This window comes from Cebus imitator, unplaced genomic scaffold (genome assembly GCF_001604975.1).
Source record: "Cebus imitator isolate Cc_AM_T3 unplaced genomic scaffold, Cebus_imitator-1.0 Scaffold21, whole genome shotgun sequence".
NCBI classification, from domain to species: domain Eukaryota; kingdom Metazoa; phylum Chordata; class Mammalia; order Primates; family Cebidae; genus Cebus; species Cebus imitator.
In genome coordinates this window covers 9,219,600-9,240,958 of record NW_016107336.1, presented here as the reverse complement: position 1 = coordinate 9,240,958, position 21,359 = coordinate 9,219,600, and the positions used below count along the sequence as shown (strand labels likewise).

At 38.3% G+C, this 21,359-nt stretch overlaps 1 protein-coding gene and 1 pseudogene across 36 annotated transcripts in view; one reads left to right on the top strand and one right to left on the bottom strand.

The window, feature by feature from the left end:
- Window positions 1–21,359, top strand: part of CLASP2 (cytoplasmic linker associated protein 2) — a 203,727-nt gene that overhangs the window by 145,471 nt on the left and 36,897 nt on the right. For all 36 annotated transcript variants that reach the window (XM_037736045.1, XM_017521726.2, XM_017521715.2 and 33 more), the window contains 2 exons: window positions 2,429–2,582; window positions 5,468–5,696. In XM_037736045.1, the coding sequence (XP_037591973.1) occupies window positions 2,429–2,582; window positions 5,468–5,696 (383 nt within the window). The remainder of the gene's footprint in view (window positions 1–2,428; window positions 2,583–5,467; window positions 5,697–21,359) is intronic.
- The window catches only part of LOC108298882, a 22,986-nt pseudogene continuing 14,136 nt past the window's right edge, over window positions 12,510–21,359 (bottom strand).

The window sequence follows — 21,359 nt, the reverse complement described above, 5'->3', positions numbered from 1 at the left end:
ACACCATGGGATACTAAGCAACCATAAAAAAAAAAAAAAAGATTATGTCTTTTGCAGAGACATGGACAGAGCTGGAGACCATTTTCCTTAGCAAACTAACACAAGAACAAAAAAATAAATATTATGTGTTCTCATTTACAAGTAGGAGCTAAATGATGAAAACACATAAACACATAAAGAGGAACAACACACCCTGGGGCCTACCAGAGTGCAGAGGGTAGGAGGAGGGAGAGAATCAGGAAAAATAATTAACGGACGCTAGGCCTAATACTTGGGTGATAAAACAATCTGTACAACAAACCCCCATGAAACACGTTGACCTGTATAACAAATCTGTACATTCTGAACAAATACCCCTGAACTTAAAAGTTTTTTTTAAAAAGGAGTTGGGCTGGGTGTGATGGCTCACACCCGTAATCCCAGCTCTTTGCTAGGCTGAGGCGTGCAGATCACTTGAGGTCAGGAGTTCAAGACCAGCCTGATCAATATGGCAAAACCTCATCTCTCCTAATAATACAAAAATAGCCGGGCATGGTGGCACATGTCCATAGTTTCAGCTACTCAGGAGGCTGAGGCAGGAGAATCACTTGAGTCCAGGAGGCGGAGGTTGCAGTGAGCCAATATCATGCCACCGCACTCCAGCCTAAGTCATAGAGCAAGACTCAGTCTCAAAAAAAAAAAAGAAGTTTGGTATTTATATTTAATAGCTTGACTTTTGTCATTAGCCATATACTATAGTATGCTTCATCAAGTTATTCATTAAAATTACTGGATAATAAATCAACATCTAAGAAAGAAAAATATATTGCAAACATTTTCTGGCCTATTTTTTCCATTCTACATATATGATAAATTTGGTAGCTAAATTCCAGCTTCAGTTGAATTTTAGCATTTGATTATAGAGTTTATGTTAATAACATTTATGGATCAGGCACAATGGCTCACACTTGAAATCCCAGCACTTTAGGAGGCTAATGCAGGAGGATCACTTGAGGCCAGGAGTTTGCTACAAACCTGGGCAACATATAGAGACACCATCTCTACAAAAGAATTTTTAAAAATCAGCCAAGCATGATGTTATATGTTTGTAGTCCTATGTAGTCCTAGCAACTTGGTAGGCTGAGGCAGGAGGATTGCATAAGCCTAGGAGTTTCAAGGCTGCAGTAAGCTATGGTCGTACTACTGTACTCCATTCTGGGCAGCAGCAAGACCCTGTCCCTTAAAAAATAAATAAATAAATTCGCCAGGCACGGTGGCTCACACCTGTAATCCCAGCACTCTGGGAGGCCGAGGTGGGCAGATCACCTGAGGTCAGGAGTTCGAGACCAACCTGCCATAAACATGATGAAACTCCATCTCTACTAAAAATACAAAAAATTAGCTAGACATGGTGGCAGGAGCCTCTACTTGGGAGGCTGAGGCAGGAGAATCACTTGAGCTTGGGAGACAGGCTGCAGTGAGCTGAGATTGTGCCACTGCACTCCAGCCTGGGCAACCAGACTGAAATTATGTCTAAAAAAAAATTATGTTCAATGTTAAAAATCTTCTCCCTTCTTACAAATTTGTTTTAAAATACATTTATCTCTTCTTCAAGCAGTACTATTATTGGGAGTTAATCACAGAGATTGGCAAACTTTCTGTAAAGGGTCAGGTGGTAAATATTTTAGGCCTTTTGAGTCATGGTCTTTGAGTCTCTACTCAACTCTGCTATTGTATGAAAACAACCATCAACAATAGAAATAAAAAATAACCATAGACAATACCTAAATAAATAGGCATGACTATGTTAAATAAAGTTTTATTTATAGACACTGAAATTTAAATTTTATCTAATTTTCATGTATGTAAATTCATTATATTTATATATGAATATATGTATAAACATATATACAGTAAGTAAATAGTGAATATATACCTCTGAGGAAAAAATACGACTGAGAGATTGGTCCTTAATACAAAATAAAAGATGTGTATAATTTTCACACACTTGGGTGATTCAAGCATGAGCTGAATTTCAAATGACATTCTTGACCCCTTAGTAGACTAAAATTTTATTTCCTTTTCCCGGCCTTTTGAAAAATTGTAGAAAATTAGTTAAAACCATTTAAAAATGTAAGAAATGTTCTTGGCTTGCAAGCCATCCATAGTTTGCTAACCTGTGGTTAATCAGAACATTTTTGAAAGTGGAAACACAAACCAGTTATTAAGTTCTGTGCATTCTAGAGTAACTATAAGGTGTCCTTGGCGGAAGGACAAAGGGACATGTACTTTAACTATATATAGCTGCTATTTTTTGTTTTGCTAATTATGCCCTAGAGAATATACATTCTCTAATCTTGTCTTTGTAAATATCCTTATATAATTTCTTCAAATTTGTTTGTATTTTAAAACTACACCTAAATGAAAATTACTATCATCTTTTTCATAGTGCATTTGATTATGACACAGAAAATATGAACTCTGAAGATATTTATAGCTCTCTTAGAGGTGTTACTGAAGCAATCCAGAATTTCAGCTTCCGTAGCCAAGAAGACATGAATGAGCCATTGAAAAGGGATTCTAAAAAAGATGATGGCGATTCAGTGAGTATTTTAATATCCTTACTTTGCAGACTATTTCATTGTTCATTAAGAATTTTTTAAATTAAAAGTTGGTTTCTGTCATTTTTGAATATACTTATTTGGGGATCAGTCACTCTACAGGTATTTACTGAGTGTCTGCCACATAGCAGGCACTGTTTGAGGCATTAGATTTATATGACAAAATCACTGCCTTAAAATTCCTTTTAGATTTTCATAGAGATGAGTATTATAGAGTTTTAAGATAGAATGTGCTTTCGAGGAAAGTGAGTCTATTTTAGATTTTGTGGTCCGAGAAGACCTCTCTCCAAAGGTAGCATTTGCATTGAAACCTAAATAAAGCCACATAAAATCCAGAGGAGAATTCCATGAGAGAATTAGGAAATCTTAAGTCATTTAGATGGGAACAAGCTTTGTACAATTGAGGACTAGGAAGAAAACCAGTGTAGTTGGAGCATTATGAGAGGAAAAGGGGAGTGGAACATGGGCCAGATCACAGTGAGTCTTGTAAGAATACCTAAGGAGTTGAGAATTTTTTTTTCTCATTAGGTGTAGTGATGGTAATTTGTATCATCAGTTTATGTGGCTCCAGATAAGAATGTGTTTTTTTTTTTAGTTAATGTGCCAAATGTTTTATTTTTTTTAACATGCAAGTAACTGGCTCTCAAAGTATTTTTAAAATCACAAGACGTTACACTGAAGTAAGAATGTTGTAACCTACAAATTCTTATATATTTAATATTATTGACATATTTGAATATTGTTTAGTTTATTCCTTCTGCTATTATACACAGAGTGGTTTTTTACTTCGCTGCTTCTTAGACTTTTCTCTGACAGCTTAGACTTTTCACAAAATGAGACATCCCACCAGTTCCTGTGGAATTCATTGTTTCTCAGTGTTTGCAAAGTTGCAGAACATTGTAGTGCTTCAGCACATCTCTAAAGGGCTCCTTCCTCTGCCTTCCTGCCATCTTTCCTGCTGTTGTTTTTCTGACAGTGCCTATCTGGCAGAGCTAAATTGTGGGCCTAGTAAGCTGGCTGCCAAAACCCAGCTTACCACTGATATTTGAGCTTCCCTACCCTTAAAGGCTGCATGTGGTAGCAGTAACAGATTAGTAAGAATCACTGCTTCATTGAGACTCAGTTTGGTTTTGTTTTTTTCAGACACAGCATGGTACAGAGTAGGGAACTCAAATTGTGAATTTTGACAGAGTGAGTTCAAATCCCAGTTCCAGGTAGTTATTAGCTAATGAGGTTATCACCCTTAAGCTTCGATGTCTTCATTAAGAAAACAGGGATATCACTGCTTACCTTAAAAGTTCTTGTGAGTGTAGTAAATCATATGACTCTTTTCAGCTCAGACCTCTTTTCCTGAGTTCCACATTCACATTCAGCTGCCTGTTTGAATTCCTGGTCTTCCCTAAAGCTGATCTTCCCTATCTTAGTTGATGGCAACACTAGTTGCCTAGCCAAAAACCATGGACAAGAGTTGTTGTTGAGGCCTCTATTTTTCTCATCCTCCATACCAAATCTGTCAGGAAATCTGTTGGCGCCCCCTGCAGAATGTATCCAGAATTCAGCCTATTCTCACCACTGCCTTTCTGGTTTGAACCATCATCTTCACCAGTTCTCTCACCTGGATTATTAAAATTTGGCCTCCTTGATTATGCCCCTGACCTCCTGCTATTCTCACTCTCACTCAACTCTATAGCAGGCCCTTGTCTCAGAGTCAAAACCACAGTCTACACAATAGGCTTTTTTTCTGTTACCTCTCTGGCCTCATCTCCTACTAGTTTCCTCCTTGTTCACTCTGCTTCTGCCACACTGGCCTCCTTGCTGTCCCTTGAACTTACTAGGCATGTTCCTTCCTCAGGATCTGTGTATTGGCTCTTTTCTCTAGCTGAAACATTCTACCTCCAGATAGCCCCTTGACTAATTCCCTCACTTCCTTCAAGTGTTTACTCAAATGGCTTCACAGTGAACCCTGCTCAACCTGTTTAATGTGTGAACTCCATCCTCCCACTTCAGCATTTATGATTCCTTCTTCTAACATACCATATACTTTATTCATTTATTAAGTTTTTTTTATTGTCTGTCCCTCCATTAAATATAAACTCCATTGGGGAAGACATCTTTCTCTCTTTTGGTCACTAATGTATTTCCCAGTGCCATGAACAATGCCAGGCATATAATAGGTGCATAGTAAATATTTTAAGAATATTTGTAAGGTGCCTAGCAAATGGCTTGGCACATAGTTGCCCAGTGGAAGGTGGTGATGCGGATGCTCGCGGCAGTAATTACTTTGATACCAGTATTTGTATCAGTATATATATTCATATTTTGGTAAGTTCAGTAATGTGCCCAAATCCTTTTGTCATTCCTCCAAGAGTTATGCAGGCCTTATAAGCTTTTCTTTTCTTTTTCTTTTTTCCTTAAAACAAGCCTTTTTAAATGTGATTTTATTATGCTTTGTTGACATACCATCGTATGATATACCATTACCTTATTAATGGAATCTGGCAGTTTGTAGTGCTGTGTTGCTTATGAAAGTTCTTTTTTATCTTTAACTGACATGGAGAAGCTGCTGGTAATCACACTGTATACATTGTCTGATCAAGTCATTGGCAAGGGGACTGTAATAATCATTAGAGGCAGCATTCTTTCACAGTTCTTATTTGCCTTCACAGTTGTAGTTTAAGCTTTGACATCTGGAATATGTTTTAACTCATATTGTTGATTGCCGTTACTTAAATTTTTTGGCTGGTTATTGTTATCTTTTTAAAATTGTCTTTTAAGCAGTAGAGAAATATCTTTTTAGAATGTTAAATAGATATAAATAGATACTTAAAATGAGTTAATTTGCTATGCCGTCCCCTTCCCATTGATAGATATGTGGTGGTCCTGGGATGTCTGACCCAAGAGCAGGAGGTGATACTACTGACTCAAGCCAAACAGCTCTTGATAATAAAGCTTCATTGCTCCATTCGATGCCTACTCACTCCTCTCCACGCTCTCGAGACTATAATCCATATAACTACTCAGATAGCATCAGTCCCTTCAACAAGTCTGCCCTCAAGGAAGCCATGTTTGATGATGATGCTGACCAGTTTCCTGACGGTATGTTCTGGGTCACTCTGCTACTGTCTGTTTTGGAGAACCTGGTAATCGATGAAGTAAAAGAAATGCATATGCTCTTTTATTATAACTCCCAAAAAGTAAGGATTTTTAGAATAAGAATGTTTTCTCCCATCTTCTAGGAACTCATCTCTAGTGGTTTGGTTGTTTTCTTCCTCTGAATGAGAAACAGGATAGTCATCTTGACGATCATGCTGAAAATCAAGAAAACCTTAGTTACCTCCCAGAAATAACTAAAACCAGTTGTAGCTTATAAATGTACTTCATCTCTAGAAACAATTTATTTGGTCATTCATATTAATAAAATACATTTCAAGAATGAAATATGAAGAAAGTTACCATAAGGATTTGGAGTTGGGTAAAATGGGCTTAGTTCTAAGCTCTAACGCGTACTGAGCTGCATAGCCTGGCAAGATGGTTAACTTTCCTGAATCTCAGTTATCACCTCCAAAAGAGGATGATGACGATTATGCTACCTGTCCTAATCCCAGTGTAGAGTAAGATGCAGGTAAGTTATATAAAAACTGATGATAAAGCACAAAACACTACAAATGTTTTAGTGTTTTGTTTAAGAGACTGGTATCTCTCTGTCACCCAATCTGGAATGCAGCTGCTCAATCATAGCTCACTGCAGCCTTGTCCTCGTAGGCTCAAGCGATCCTGCCACCTCAGCCTCCTGAGTAGCTGGGACTACGGACCACCATACCCAGCTAATTTTACTTTATTTAATAAATTTTCTATAGAGATGTTGCCTAGGCTAGTTTCAAGCTCCTGACCACAAGTGATCCTCCCACCTCAGCCTCTCAAAGTGCTGGAATTATAGGTATGAGCCCGTTATTTTTAATAGTAAGAAAATGTACATTTTATTTTCTTAATTAATACTTTGTGTTTTTAAGATTCTAGTACTATATAGTAATATATAACCATACATAAATAAACTCGAAAGCCTTTCTCTCAACACTATCCCATGAGGCAGTATTCAGGTTTTTCTTTATTCACATAATGTTGTTGTCAATGAGCATATTTCTGCGTGAACCTTTATGCCCATAAATAATTCTTTTTGTGTGTATCAAGAATCTTAAGAACAATCGATGGTCATGCACAGTGGCTCATGCCTGTAATTCCAGAACTTTGAGAGGCCAGAGTGAGACCCTGTCTCAAAAAAAAAAAAAAAAAAAACACACTGAGATACCATCTCACACCAGTTAGAATGGTGATCATTAAAAAATCTGGAGACAACAGATGCTGGAGAGGATATGGAAAAATAGGAACGCTTTTACACTGTTGGTGGGAGTGTAAATTAGTTCAACCATTGTGGAAGACAGTGTGCCAATTCCTCAAGGATCTAGAAATAGAAATACCATTTGGCCCAGCAATCGCATTACTGGGTATATACCCAAAGGGTTGTAAATCGTTCTGTTATAAAGACACATGTACCTGTATGGTCACTGCAGCACTGTTTACAATAACAAAGACTTGGAACCAACCCAAATGCCCATTAGTGATAGATTGGATAAAGAAAATGTGGCACATATGCACCATGGAATATTACGAAGCCATAAAAAAGAATGAGTTCATGTCCTTTGCAGGGACATGGATGAAGCTGGAAACTATCATTTTCAGCAAACTGACATAAGAACAGAAAACCAAACACTGCATGTTCTCACTCATAAGTGGGTACTGAACAATGAGAACATATGGACACAGGGAAGGGAACATTACACACCAGGGCCTGTTGAGGGGTTGGGGAGCTAGGGGAGGAATAGCAGGGGGTGGGGGGATTAGGGAGGGATAACTTTAGAAGAAATGCCTAATGTAGGTGACGGGGGGATGGAGGCAGCAAACCACCATGGCATATGTATACCTATGTAACAATCTGCATGATCTGGACATGTACCCCAGAACTTAAAGTATAATCACAAATTTTTTTTAAAAAAAGAACAATCAAGGTAATTCACTCTTAAGAGATTTCTAGAGATGGAATTGCTTACTTAAAGGAGAGGTGAATTTAAAGTTTGAGACTTATTACCTATTTACATCTCAAAATACTTGGCTAGTTTAAGTAATGCTGATTTTCTCACCAACACAGAATGTTTAAAAATTTTTGTGATTGTGATGGAATGTGCATTTCCTTGATTATTAGATATTGAGTAATTACATATTAGAAATCTTTTAAAATTTTTATTAACGAGAAATAGATTCATTTGTAGTTATTTGATTACTAGGGAAGTTGAGGAGGGTTTTTATTACCTTCACTTTAATGTATCACAAATATCAAAAAGCCAAAATTATGACAGTTTACTAAATTTAAATTGCATAAGGATCTAGAAAATTGCCACAATTACAGAGTTTGATGTGTTTTAATCTGTCACAAATGGTTGACTGTCTTGTTGAGGTTTAGTCATGACAGTGGTGTAACATGAGTGAATAAATTGAACATAGCATGAAAGTATCCACTAAACACTATGTAGTATCAACAGCCTGGTAAATTGAGACTTAGCTTCAGTAGCATTAATTATTTAAAAATCATTTATGCACATGAGTCACAAACTGTCAGAATAAATGTCAGCTGACATTTCTTGCCTCAATTGTACTATATATATATTTATATATATTTATTTAATCTTAAAATTATCAAGAGCATAAAAATTGAGGGTACAGTACAAAGAACTAACAAAGACATTCTACTGCATAACAACAAAATAGTCATCAAAATCAAGAAATTATGGTCGGGCACAGTGGCTCACGCCTGTAATCCCAACACTTTGGGAGGCCAAGGCAGGCGGATCATGAGGTCAAGAGATTGAGACCAGCCTGGCCAACATGGTCAAACCCCATTTCTACTAAAAATACAAAAATTAGCTGGGTGTGGTGGCACATGCCTGTAATCCCAGCTACTCGGGATGCTGAGGCACAAGAATTGCTTGAACCCAGGAGGTGGAGGTTTCAGTGAGCCGACATTGTGCCACTGCACTCTGGCCTGGTGATGGAGCAAGACTCCATCTCAAAAAGTGGTGGCTTATGCTTGTAATCCCAGCACTTTGGGAGGCCAAGGCGGGTGGATCATTAAGTCAAGAGATCGAGACCATGCTGGCCAACATGGTGAAACCTTGTCTCTACTAAAAATACAAAAATTAGCTGGGCGTGGTGGCACAGGCCTGTAATTCCAGCTACTCAGGAGGCTGAGGCAGGAGAATACCTTGAACCAGGGAGTTGGAGGTTGCAGTGAGCCCAGATCATGCCACTGTACTCCAGCCTGGCGACAGAGTGAGACTCCATCTCAAAAAGAAAAAAAAAAGGTAAAGAAATTAGCCAGTGTCGGTAGTCCCAGCTACTCAGGAGGCTAAGCTGAAGAATCTTTTGAGGCTTGGAGTTCAAGGCTTCAGTACACTATGATGATGCCTGTGAATAGTCCTGCACTAAAGCCTGGACAAAAAAATTAGACCCTGTCTCTAAAAAAATAATTACCAAAAAATTTTTTTTCTTTTCTGACCCCCCCAACCTACAGAATTTTTTTTTAAAGTTTTTTAAATCAGGAAATTATCATTGGTACATTAATAACCACCTAATCCTTAAACCCCATTAGAATTTTGCCAGTAGTCCCAGTATTATCTTTATCTTTTTTTCCTTTTTTTTTCTGTGTTAAAATACACATAAAATTCACTGTCTTAAGCATTTTATATATACAGTTTGGTTGTATTAAGTACATTCATACTGTTGCATAGCCATCATGACCATTCATCTCACATAACTCTGTTCAGGTTGTAGAACTGAAACTCTATACCCATTAAATAATAACTCCCCAGTTCCACCCTGACTCCAGTCCCTGGCAACTACCATTCTCCTGTCTGTTTCTCTGATTTTTGTCTGCTTTTAAGTACCCTGTATAAGTGGAATCATACGTTACTCATCTTTCTGTGACTGGCTTATTTCATTTAGCATAATGTCCTCAAGGTTGATTAGTGTTGTAGCATATGACAGAATTTCCTTCCTTTGTAAGGCTGAATAATATTCCATTGTGTGTACATGCCACATTTGCTTATCCATTCATTCATTGATGGACACTTGAGTTGCTTCCAAGTTTTGGCTGTTATGAATAATGTTGCTATAAACATTGGTGTGCAGATACCTCCTCAGTACTCTGTTTTCAGTTGTTGTTGTTGTTGTTTTTATGAAGAAGAGATTTTTTTCTTACAGTTCTGAAGTCTAGGAAGTCTTCCAGCCTCAGATGGAAGATGGAGGGGCAACATCTGGCCAGGATCTTCATGTTTCATCCTCCCATGGCAGAAAGAAGAGGAGGAGGGAAAAGAGAGAGAGAGAGAGAGATTGAGATTGAGAGAGAGGTGGGGGTGGGTGGTGGGAAAGAGAGAGATTTGGAGAAGAGGGCTGAACCCGTCCTTTTATCAGGAACCCACTTCTGAGACAACTAATCCACTCCTATTAATGTAATGGCATTAATTCATTCCATGGGGGCTCTGCCCATTACCTCTTAAAGGTAATAAACACTCATCTCTCAACACTTGCTTTGGGGATTAAGTTTCCAATGTATGAGCGGTGTGGGACACATTCATACCATAGCCAACTCTATTCATAAGATTCATTTCTTGCGGAGTCAGATTTGGTGTTCTGTGTCTTCCTGGGAATTTGTCCATTTCATATAAATTATCTAATTTGTTGACATTCAATTGTTCATAGTATTTCTTTTTAATAATTTTTATTTCTACAAGATTTATAGTAAAATCTTGACTTTTGTTTCTGATTCTGGTAATTTGAGTCTTTTGGGGGGCTTTGTCAATCTAGCTAAACCTTTGCCATTTTGTTAATCTTTTCAAAGAACCAGCTTTTGATTCCATATTTTTTTTTCTCTATTGCTTTTCTATTCTCTATTTCATTTACTTCTGCTCTAAGCTTTCTTTCTCTCTGGCTTCTTTGTACTGTTATTATCAATTATTGAGAGTGTTGTATGAATATACCACATTATGACTATATATTGGTGACATTTTCTTAAGAATTTTAATTTTCAGCAGGGCATGGTGGCTCATGCCTCTAATCCCAGCACTTTGGGAGGCTGAGGTAGGTGGATCATGAGGTGAAGCGATCGAGACCACCCTGACCAACATGGTGAAACCCTGTCTTTACTAAAAATACAAAAATTAGCTGGGCGTGGTGGCACGCACCTGTAGTCTCAGCTACTAGGGAGGCTAAGGCAGGAGAACCGCCTGAACCCAGGAGGTGGAGGTTGCAGTGAGCCAAGATTGCACCACTGCATTCCAGCCTGGCATCAGAGCAAGACTCTTCTGGAAAAAAAAAAATTTTTTTTTAATTTTTTTTAAAATTTGCCTCATATATTTTGGGTATATGTTAAGTATATACAAGTTCAGAGTTATTGTATATTTCAAGTTAATTGTTCGTTTGTTGTTTTCTAATTTTCTTTCTTTCTTTCTTCTCTCTTTCTCTCGCTTGCTTTCTTTTCTTTCCCTCCTTCCTTCCTTCCTTCCTTCTTTCCTTCTTTCTTTTTCTTTTTCTTCTTTCTTTTCTTTCGAGATGGAGTTTTGCTCTTGCTGCCCAGGCTGGAGTGCAATAGCACAATCTTGGCTCACCACAACCTCCACTTCCTGTGTTCAAGGGATTCTCCTGCCTCAGCCTCCCAAGAAAATGAAATTTTTATTTGGAAAAATTTCATATTTCCAAATGAAATAGAGAATAGAAAAGCAATAGAGAAAAAATTATGGTCAGGCTGGTCTCGAACTCCTGACCTCAGGTGATCTGCCTTCCTCAGCCTTTCAAAGTGCTGGGATTATAGGCATGAGCCACTGCGCTTGGACTAATATACTTTATTTCTAAAAAACTGTTTTGGCCAGGCGAGGTGGCTCACACCAATAATCTCAGCCCTTTGGGAGGCTGAGGCAGGAGGACCACTTGAGCTCAGGAGTTTGAGGCCAGCCTAGGCAACATGGCAAACTCCCATCTCTGGTAAAAATACAAAAATTAGCCAGGCATGGTGGCAGGTGCCTGTAATCCCAGCTACATGGGAGGCTGAGGTAGGAAAATTACTGGAACCCCAGGACGGAGGTTATAGGAGCTGAGATTGCACCACTGCACTCCAGCCTGTGTGACATTGTGAGACTGTCTCTAAAAAAAAAAAAAAAAAAAAGCCAGGTGTGGTGGTGGGCACCTGTAGTCCTAGCTACTCAGGAGGCTGAGGATCACCTGAGCCCAGGAGGCAAAGGCTTTGGTGAGCCATGATCATACCACTGCATTCCAGCCTGGGTGACAGAGTGAGACTTAGCCACAAAAAAATAAATATAGTGGATAACCCCCAAAACCACTGTCCTATTTTTAGAAAATCCAAGATAGCTTTGGGAAGGGATTTATGTAGTCTCACTGGCCATGTAAGGGACTAAAAAGTCTTCTCAGGGAGAATTGTGGGGCTGATCGCGTACTGCTGAGCTACATTTGGAAAACTCTTTTCACAACATTTCCATGGAAATCAAAGAGACACAGACCCAGATGTTTGGGTTAAAACCAGACAAAGGAAAAAAAAAAAAGTCATTTACAAGAGGCAAGACCTCTTTTTTTAAGAAAATATTTTTTGAGACGGTTTCACCGTGTCGACCAGGCTGGTCTTGAGCTCCTGACCTCAGGTGAACCACCCACCTCGGCCTCCCAAAGTGCTGGGATTACAGAAGTGAGCCACCGCACCCCGCCATTTTTCTTTCTTTTTGCTTTTTTTATTTAAAAAAAATTTTTTTAAAGACCTCTTTTCTAAATGGTCCATATTTATTAGTACTCTGATCAGAAAAATCCAAAGGCTACCATTTTGGAGGTTTTCTAGAATTCTAGGCTGTCTGTTAGACTGTAGGCTTCAAAGCCTTGGCTTGTCATACTGGGCCAGGTTTGTACAGGAGATAGGCCTACAGCTGGACCAGCAAAGGTGCTGAGAGAGGAACCCTGTCCTCCTACGTGGTGCTTTGTGGGTGAGAGGTACTGATACAGACAGTGGAAAGAAGAGCTGGATATCCCATTCTCATCAGGAAGATCCTACAGTTCTGTGACTTGGGATGTGTCATAGGCATCAGAGTACAAAGCAGGAACTGAGGCTACCAGCTTCTCCCACTGAGTATCTTGCATTTGGAAATCACTTGTGGGACTCTCAGTGAAGGTAGAGTTCCATGCCCAGTTGGAAGGGCCTAAGGGCTGAGGTGGAAGGGAGCTGTAGAAATCTGAAACCACAGGAGAAAAGCGTAAGAAATGATAGATGTTCTCAGGAAGGTGGGCACATCCTTCTTAGATAGAAGGATCTGGCTTGGTAGCATTGCTGATTGCTGCTGCTGCTGCTGTTGCTACTGCTGCTGCTGCTTTTTCTGTTTGAATCGCCGGTTCCTGAACCAAACCTTTACTGTTGACTCTGGTAGGTGGAGTTTCAAAGCTAGTTTCTCCTGACAATTTCTCAGGACATGTCACAACATGTTCTCGCTAAACAGAGCTTCTAGCTCTTCATACCGTTTGCGGGTGAATGAAGTACGTTCTTGATGCCTTCTCCATGTTGCTGTCCTGAATCCCCTTAAGACTAACCGTTTTCAGTCCTGCTTGCTGTGTCTCTCTCTGGAAATGCAGTTTCCTTAGCACATCCTCATCTGTTTTCAGTTTTGATGGGTAAATACCCAGAAGTAGCATTGCTGGATCATACAGTAGTTCTGTTTTTAATTTATTTAAGACACTGTATTGTTTTTCACAGCAGCTGTACCATTTTACATTCCTGTCAACACTGCAGAAGGGTTTCAGTTTCCCCATATCCTCACCAATACTAGTTATTTCATTGTTGTTGTTGTTGTTTTAGTGGCCATCTGTATGGATGTGCAGTGATATCTCATTGTAGTTTTGATTTGCATTTCCCTAATGATTAATGATGATTACCATCTTTTCATGTGCTTATTGGCCATTTGATTATCATCTTGGAAAAATGTCTGTTCTACTTTTTTGCCCATTTTTAATCAGTTTGTTTATTTTTGTTGTCGTTGCCAGAATTCTCTGTATATTCTGGGTATTATGACCTTTTCAGATATATGATTTGCAAATATTTTCTTCCATTCTGTGGGTTGAAATTTTACTCTGTTGATACTGTCTTTTGAGACACAAAATATTTTAATTTTCATTAACTTTAATTTCTCTATTTTTTTTGTTGTTGTTCCCTGTGCCTTTGGGGTTATATCCAAGAAATCATTGCTAAATCCAATATTGTGACACTGCAGAAGGGTTTCAGTTTCCCCATATCCTCACCAATACTAGTTATTTCATTGTTGTTGTTGTTGTTTTAGTGGCCATCTGTATGGATGTGCAGTGATATCTCATTGTAGTTTTGATTTGCATTTCCCTAATGATTAATGATGATTACCATCTTTTCATGTGCTTATTGGCCATTTGATTATCATCTTGGAAAAATGTCTGTTTGCCCTGTTTTTATTCTAATAATCTATAGTTTTAGTTCTTATATTTAGATATTTGATACATTTTAAGTTAATTTTTGTATGTGCTGTAAGGTAAGATTCAGCTTCATTCTTTTGCTTATTGATAATCCACTTTTCCCACCATCATTTGTTAAAAAGACTGTCTTTCACCATTGAATGGTCTTGGCACCATTGTCAACAATCATTTGACCATGTATTTATTGTGGAACTGTATATTCTGTTCTGTTCTATGTGTTTGTCTTTATGCCATTAACATGCTGTTTTGATTATTGTAGCTCTGTAGTAAGTTTTTTTGTTTTTTCTTGGTTGGTTGGTTGGTTGGTCAGTCTTTTGTTGTTGTTGTTGTTGTTGTTTTGAGACAGAGTCTCACTCTTTTGCCAGGCTGGAGTGCAGTGGTGTGATCTCGGCTCACTGTAGCCTCTGCCTCCTGGGTTCAAGCGATTCTCCTGCCTCAGCCTCCTGAGTAGCTGGGACTACAGGCACATACCACCACGCCTGGCTAATTTTATGTACTTTTAGTAGAGACGGGGTTTCACTATGTTGGCCAGGATGGTCTCCATCTTTTGACCTTGTGATTCGCCTGCCTTAGCCTCCCAAAGTGCTGGGATTACAAGCCTGAGCCACCACACCCAGCTGGCTCTGTAATAAGTTTTGAAATCAGGAAGAAGTATGAGTCCTCTAGCTTTGTTTTTTTTTTGTTGTTGTTTCTTTCCCCCAAGACTGTTGTGGCAATTTGCTGTTACTTAAGATTTCTTATTAATTTTAGGATAATTTTTCTATTTCTGTAAAAAGTGTCATTGGGATTTTGATACAGATTGCACTGAATCTGTAGATCTCTTTGGATAATATTGATATCTCAACATTATTGTCTTCCAATTCATGGAAGTGGGATGTGCTTCTATTTATATATATCTTTTATTTCTTTCAGCAGTGTTTTCTAGTCTTCATTGTGCAAGTCTTTCACCTCAGTTAAGTTAATTTTGATGTACAGTCATGCAGCACATAACATTTCAGTCAATGTCAGACTGCATTTATGACAGTGGTCCCATAAGATTAAAATGGAGCTAAAACATTCCTGTTACCTGGTAATATCATAGCTGTCATACCATCACAGTGCAGTGCATTACACATTTGTGATAATGCTGGTGCAAACAAACCTACTGCACTGCCAACTGTATAAAAGTATAGCACAATATGTTACTGCGCATACAATAATGCGTGATACGTAATACTTGATATCCATAACTAACAACTGCGTTACTGGTTTATTTATGTATGTATTTATTTTTGAGGCAGGGTTTTGCTGCTGCCTAGGCTGGAATGCAGTGGCATGATCTTGGTTCATTGCAGCCCCACCTTCCTGGGCTGAAGCTATTCCTCTACCTTAGCCTCCTGAGTAGCTGGGACAACAGGTGCACACCACCATGCCCAGCTAATTTTTTTTGTAAAGTTGGGGTTTTATAATATTGTCCAGGCTAGTTTAAAACTCCTGGGCACAAGTGATCTGCCTGCTTTAGCTTCCCAAAATGCTGGGATTACAGGCATGCGCTACTGCGCACAGCCTGGCTTTGGTATTTACTATACTATAATTTTCATCACTATTTTAGAGTATACTCACACTTTTAAAAAAAGTTAACTGTAAAACAGCCTCAGTCAGGTCCTTTAGGAGGTATTCCACAAGAAGGCATTGATTATCCTAGGAGATGACAGCCCCATACATGTTATTACCACTGAAGATCTTTCAGTGGGACAAGATATGGAGATGGAAGACAGTGAAGTTGAACTTGAAACTGTATAGGCCTAGACTAATATGTGTGTTTGTGTCTTAGGTTTTAACAAAAAAATTTTAAAATTTTTAAAAACTTTTGAAAGAAAATGGCTCCTATAATAAGAATATAAAGAAAACGCCATGCACAGTGACTCATGTCTGTAATCCCAGCACTTTAGGAAGCCAAGGTGAAAGGATCCCTTGAGACCAGGAATTTGAGACCAGCCTGTGTAACATAGGGAGACCCATGTCTACAAAAAATATTTAAAAAAATTTTAGCCAGGCATGCTGGCACACATCTTTGGTCTCAGCTACTTGGGAGGCTGAGGTAAAAGGATCACTCAAGGACCAGGAGGTAGAATGAGCTGCTATTGCACCACTGCACTCCAGCCTGGGCAACAAACCAAGACCCTGTCTGAAAACAAACAAACAAATAAACAGAAAAAAACAATGTAAAGAAAATATTTCCGTACAGTTGTACAGTGTGTTTGTGTTGTAAGCAGAGTGTTATTACAGAAGAGTCAAAAGATTTTTAAAAATTTGTTTGTGGCCAGGCATGGTGGCTCCCACCTGTAATTTCAGAACTTTGGGAGGCCGAGGCAGGTGGATCATGAGGTACGGAGTTCAAGACCAGCCTGGCTAAGATGGTGAAACCCCATCTCTACTAAAAGTACAAAAAAATTAGCCAGGCATGGTGGCAGGCTCCACTCGGGAGGCTGAGGCAGAGAATTGCTTGAACCTGGGAGGTGGAGGTTGCAGAGAGCTGAATTCATGCCACTGCATTCCAGCCTGGGAGATGGAGCGAGACTTCGTCTCAAAAAATAATAATAATTTGTTTGTAAAATAAAAATCTTATAGTAAGCTGAGATTAATTTATCATTGAAGAAAGAAAAGTTTTTTTGTAAATGTAGTATAGCCTAAATGTACAGTGTTTATAAAGTCTACAGTAATATCCTAGGCCTTCCCTTTCACTCAGCACTCACTAATTTACCCAGAGCAACTTCCAGTCCTGCAAGTTCCATTCATGGTAAATGCTCTATACAACTGTACCATATTTCCTCTTTTATATTGTATTTTTACTGTACCTTTTCTATGTTTAGATAGACAAATACTTATCGTATTACAGTTGCCTACAGTATTCAGTACATTAATATGCTTTACAGGTTTGTAGCCTAGGAGCAATAGGCTATCCATATAGCTTAGGTATATAGTAGACTATATCATCTAGGGTTTGTGTGCATATACTCTGTGAAGTTCACACAGTAAGGAAATCATCTAACAACACATTTCTCAAAACTTATTCTGGTCATTAAGCAACACGTGACTGTATTTTATTATCATTGATGCTACTGAAGTGGAATTATTTGTGTAAGTTCCTTTTTAGATTGTTCATTGTTAGTGTATAGAAATGCAAATGATTTGGGGGGTTGATTTTTTGTCCTGCTACTTTGCTGAATTCATTTATTAGTTCTAATTTTTGTGTGTGTGCAGTCTTTAGTTTTCTAAATATAAGATTGTATTATCTGTGAACAGAGATAATTTTGCTTCTTCCTTTCCATTTTAGATGCCTTTTTTTTTTCTTTTTATTGCCTGGTTGCTCTGGCTACAACTTTCAATACTATATTGAATAGAAATGGCAAATGTGGGCACTGTTACCTTGTTGCTGAAAGTGTGTTTACTGTGGGTTTTTCATACATCACTTTTATTATTTTGGAGTAATTTCCTTTGATTCCTAGCTTTTTGAGTGTTTTTATCATGAAAGGATATTGAATTTTATAAAATGCATTTTCTGTAGTCATGGAAATGATTATGTGTTGGGTGTTCTTCCTTCCTTCTGTTAATGTGGTATATTATATTGATCAGCTTTTGTATGTTGAGCCAGCCATCCTTGCATTTAGGAATAAATCCCATTTGGTCATAATGTATAATCCTTTTAATATATCACTGAATTTGGTTTGCTAGTATTTTGTTGAGGTTTTTTGCATCAGTGTTCACTAGGGATATTGGTCAGTAGTTTTCTTTAGTATCTTTGGCTTTGTATCAGGGCAATGAGATAAGAAGTGTTCCCTCCTCTTCAATATTTCAGAAAAATTTAAGAAGCGTTGTTACTAATTCTTCTTTAAATGTTTGGTAGAATTCAACAGTGAAGCCGTCAGGTCCTGGACTTTTCTTTGTCGGGAGATTTTTGATTATTAATTCAGTCTCCTTAATAATATACAAAGATTGAGCCAGGCACGGTGGCTCATTCCTGTAATCCCAGCACTTTTGGAGGCCAAGGTGGGTGGATCACCTGAGGTCAGAAGTTCAAGACCAACTTGACCAACATAGAGAAACCCCGTCTCTGCTAAAAATACAAAATTAGCCAGGTGTGGTAGCAGGTGCCTATAATCCCAGCTACTCGGGAGACTGAGGCAGAAGAATCGCTTGAACCCAGGAGGCGGAGGTTGTGGTGAGCCAAGATCATGCTGTTGCACTGCATCCTGGGCAGCAAGAGTGAAACTCTGTCTCAAAAAAAAAAAAAAAAAGTATGTGTGTGTATGTAAATGTGCATATATATATATATGTATAAATGTGTATATGTGTATTTATATATATAAAAGATTGGCTGGGCGTGGTGGCTCACACCTATAATCTAAGCACTTTGGGAGACCAAGGCAGGCTGATTACAAGGTCAAGAGATCGAGATCATCCTGGCCAACACTGTGAAACCCCGTCTCTACTAAAAATACAAAACCTAGCTTGGCGTGTAATGTCCCTGCTTTTATTTCTGATTTCAGTAATTTTGATTTTCTGTCTTTTTGTCTTAGTCCATCTAGCTCTGGGGTCCCTAGCCCCAGGCTTTGGACCAGTGCCACTCTGTGGCCTGTTAGGGACCAGGCTGCACAGCTGGAGGTAAGCAGTGGGCTAGTGAGCATTACCACCTGAGCTCCACCTCCTGTCAGATCAGCAGCAGCATGAGATTCTCATAGCACAAACCTGTTGTGAACCGAGCATAGGAGGGATCTAGGTTGCACATTCCTTGTGAGATTCTGATGCCTGATGATCTGAGATGAAACTGTTTTATCTCAAAACCATTCCCATGGAAAAATTGTCTTCCACAAAGCCAGTCCCAGTGCCAACAAGGTTGAGGACTGCTGATCTAGCTGAAGTTTTGTCAACTTGTTTTATTTTCTTGAAGAGCCAACATTTGGTTTCATTGATTTTTTTTTTCTGTTTTTCCATTCTCTGTTTTCTGTTTCATTGATTTTTTTTCTGTTTTTCCGTTTTGTTGCTCACTGCTCTGATCTTTATTAATTTTCCTCATTCTGCTGGCTTTAGGTTTAGTTTGTTCTTTTCTAGTTGTAAAGTTAGGTTGCTGATTTGAAATATTTCTCATTTATTTATTTTAACTTTTATTTTAGGTTTGCGGGTACATGAGAAGCTTTGTTACCTAGGTAAACACATGTTATACATATTATTTAATTACCCAAGTATTAAGCTCAGTACCCAATAGTTATCTTTTCTGCTCCTCTCCTCTTCCTGTCCTCCCACCCTCACCCCTTCAAGTAGACCCCAGTGTCTGTTTCCTTCTTTGTGTTCATAAGTTCTTATCATTTAGCTCCCCCCACTTGTGAGAACTTGTGGTGCTTGGTTTTCTGTTCCTACATTAGTTTACTAAGGATAATAACTTCCAGTACCATCAGTGCCCTCTAAAAAGACATGATCTCATTCTTTTTTATGGCTTTATACTGTTCCATGGTATATATGTATTACATTTTCTTTATCCAATTCATCATTGATGGACATTTAGGTTGATTCCATATCTTTGCTATTGTGAATAGTGCTGCAGTGAACATTCACGTGCATGTGTCTTTAGGGTAGAATGATATACATTCCTTTGAGTATATACGCAGTGGATGAGATTGCTGGGTTGAATGGTAGTTCTTCTTTTAGCTCTTTGAGGAATTGCCATACTGCTTTCCACAGTGGTTGAACTAATTTACACTCCCACCAACAGTGTTTAAGTGTTCTCTTTTCTCCACAACCTCATCATCTGTTATTTTTTTTCTATTTCTTGTGATAGTGAATAACAACATCTGTGATTTTTTGACTTTTAAAGAACAGCCATTCTGACTGGTATGAGATGATATCTCATTGTGTTTTTGATTTGCATTCCTGTAATGATCAGTGATATCGAGCTTTTTTCATATGGTTGTTGGCCACATGTATGTCTTCTTTTGAGAAGTGTCAGTTCATGTCCTTTGCCCACTTCTTAATGGAGTTGTTTTTTCTCTTGTAAATTTGTTTAAGTTGCTAGGTATTAGAACTTTGTCAGAGAGGCATTGTTTACAAATATTATCTCCCATTCTTTAGGTTGTCTGTTTACTCTGTTGGCACTTCCTTTTGCTGTATAGAAGCTCTTAAGTTTAATTAGATCACACTTGTCTATTTTTGCTTTTGTCGTGATTGGTTTGGTATCTTTGTCATGAAATCTTTGGTCATTCCAATGTTTAGGATGGTATTGCCTAGATAGTCTTCCAGGGTTTTTATAGTTTTGGATTTTACATTTATGTCTTTAATCCACCTTGAGTTGATTTTTGTATATGGTGTAAGGAAAGGGTCCAGCTTCAATCATCTGCATATGGCTGGCTAGTTATCCAAGCACCATTTAGGTGAGTAGGGAGTCTTTTCCCCATTGCTTTTTTTTGTCATCTTTGTAGAAGATCAGATGGTCATAGATATGCAGTCTTATTCCTAGGCTCTCTTTTTGTTCATTGGTCTGTGTGTCTGTTTTTGACAAGTACCATGCTGTTTTGGTTACTGTAGCCTTGCAACATAGTTTGAAGTCAGGTAACATGATGCCTCCAGCTTTGTTCTTTTTGCATAGGATTGTCTTGGCTATTTGGGCTCTCTTTTTGTTCTATATGAATTTTCAAATAGATTTTTCAAGTTCTGTGAAGAATGTCATTGGTAGTTTGATAGAAATAGCATTGAATGTGTAAATTGCTTTGGTCAGTATAGTCATTTTAATGATATTGATTCTTCCTATCCATGAGCTGGTATGTTTTTCCATTTGTTTGTGTCTTCTCTGATTTCTTTGAGCAGTGTTTTGTAATTCTCATTGTAGAGATCTTTCACTTCTCTGATTAGCTATATTCCTAGGTATTTTACTCTTTTTATAGCAGTTGTGAATGGGATTGCCTTTCTAATTTGGCTCTTGGTTTGGCTGTTGTTAGTGTATAGGATTGCTAGTGATTTTCATACATTGATTTTATATCCTGAACTTTGCTGAAGTTGTTTATCAGTTTGAGGAGCTTTTGGGCTGAGACTGTGAAGTTTTCTAAATATAAATTGATGCCATCTGCAAACAGAGATAGTTTGACTTTCTCTCATCAGTTTGGATGCCCTTTATTTCTTTTTTTTTTTTTT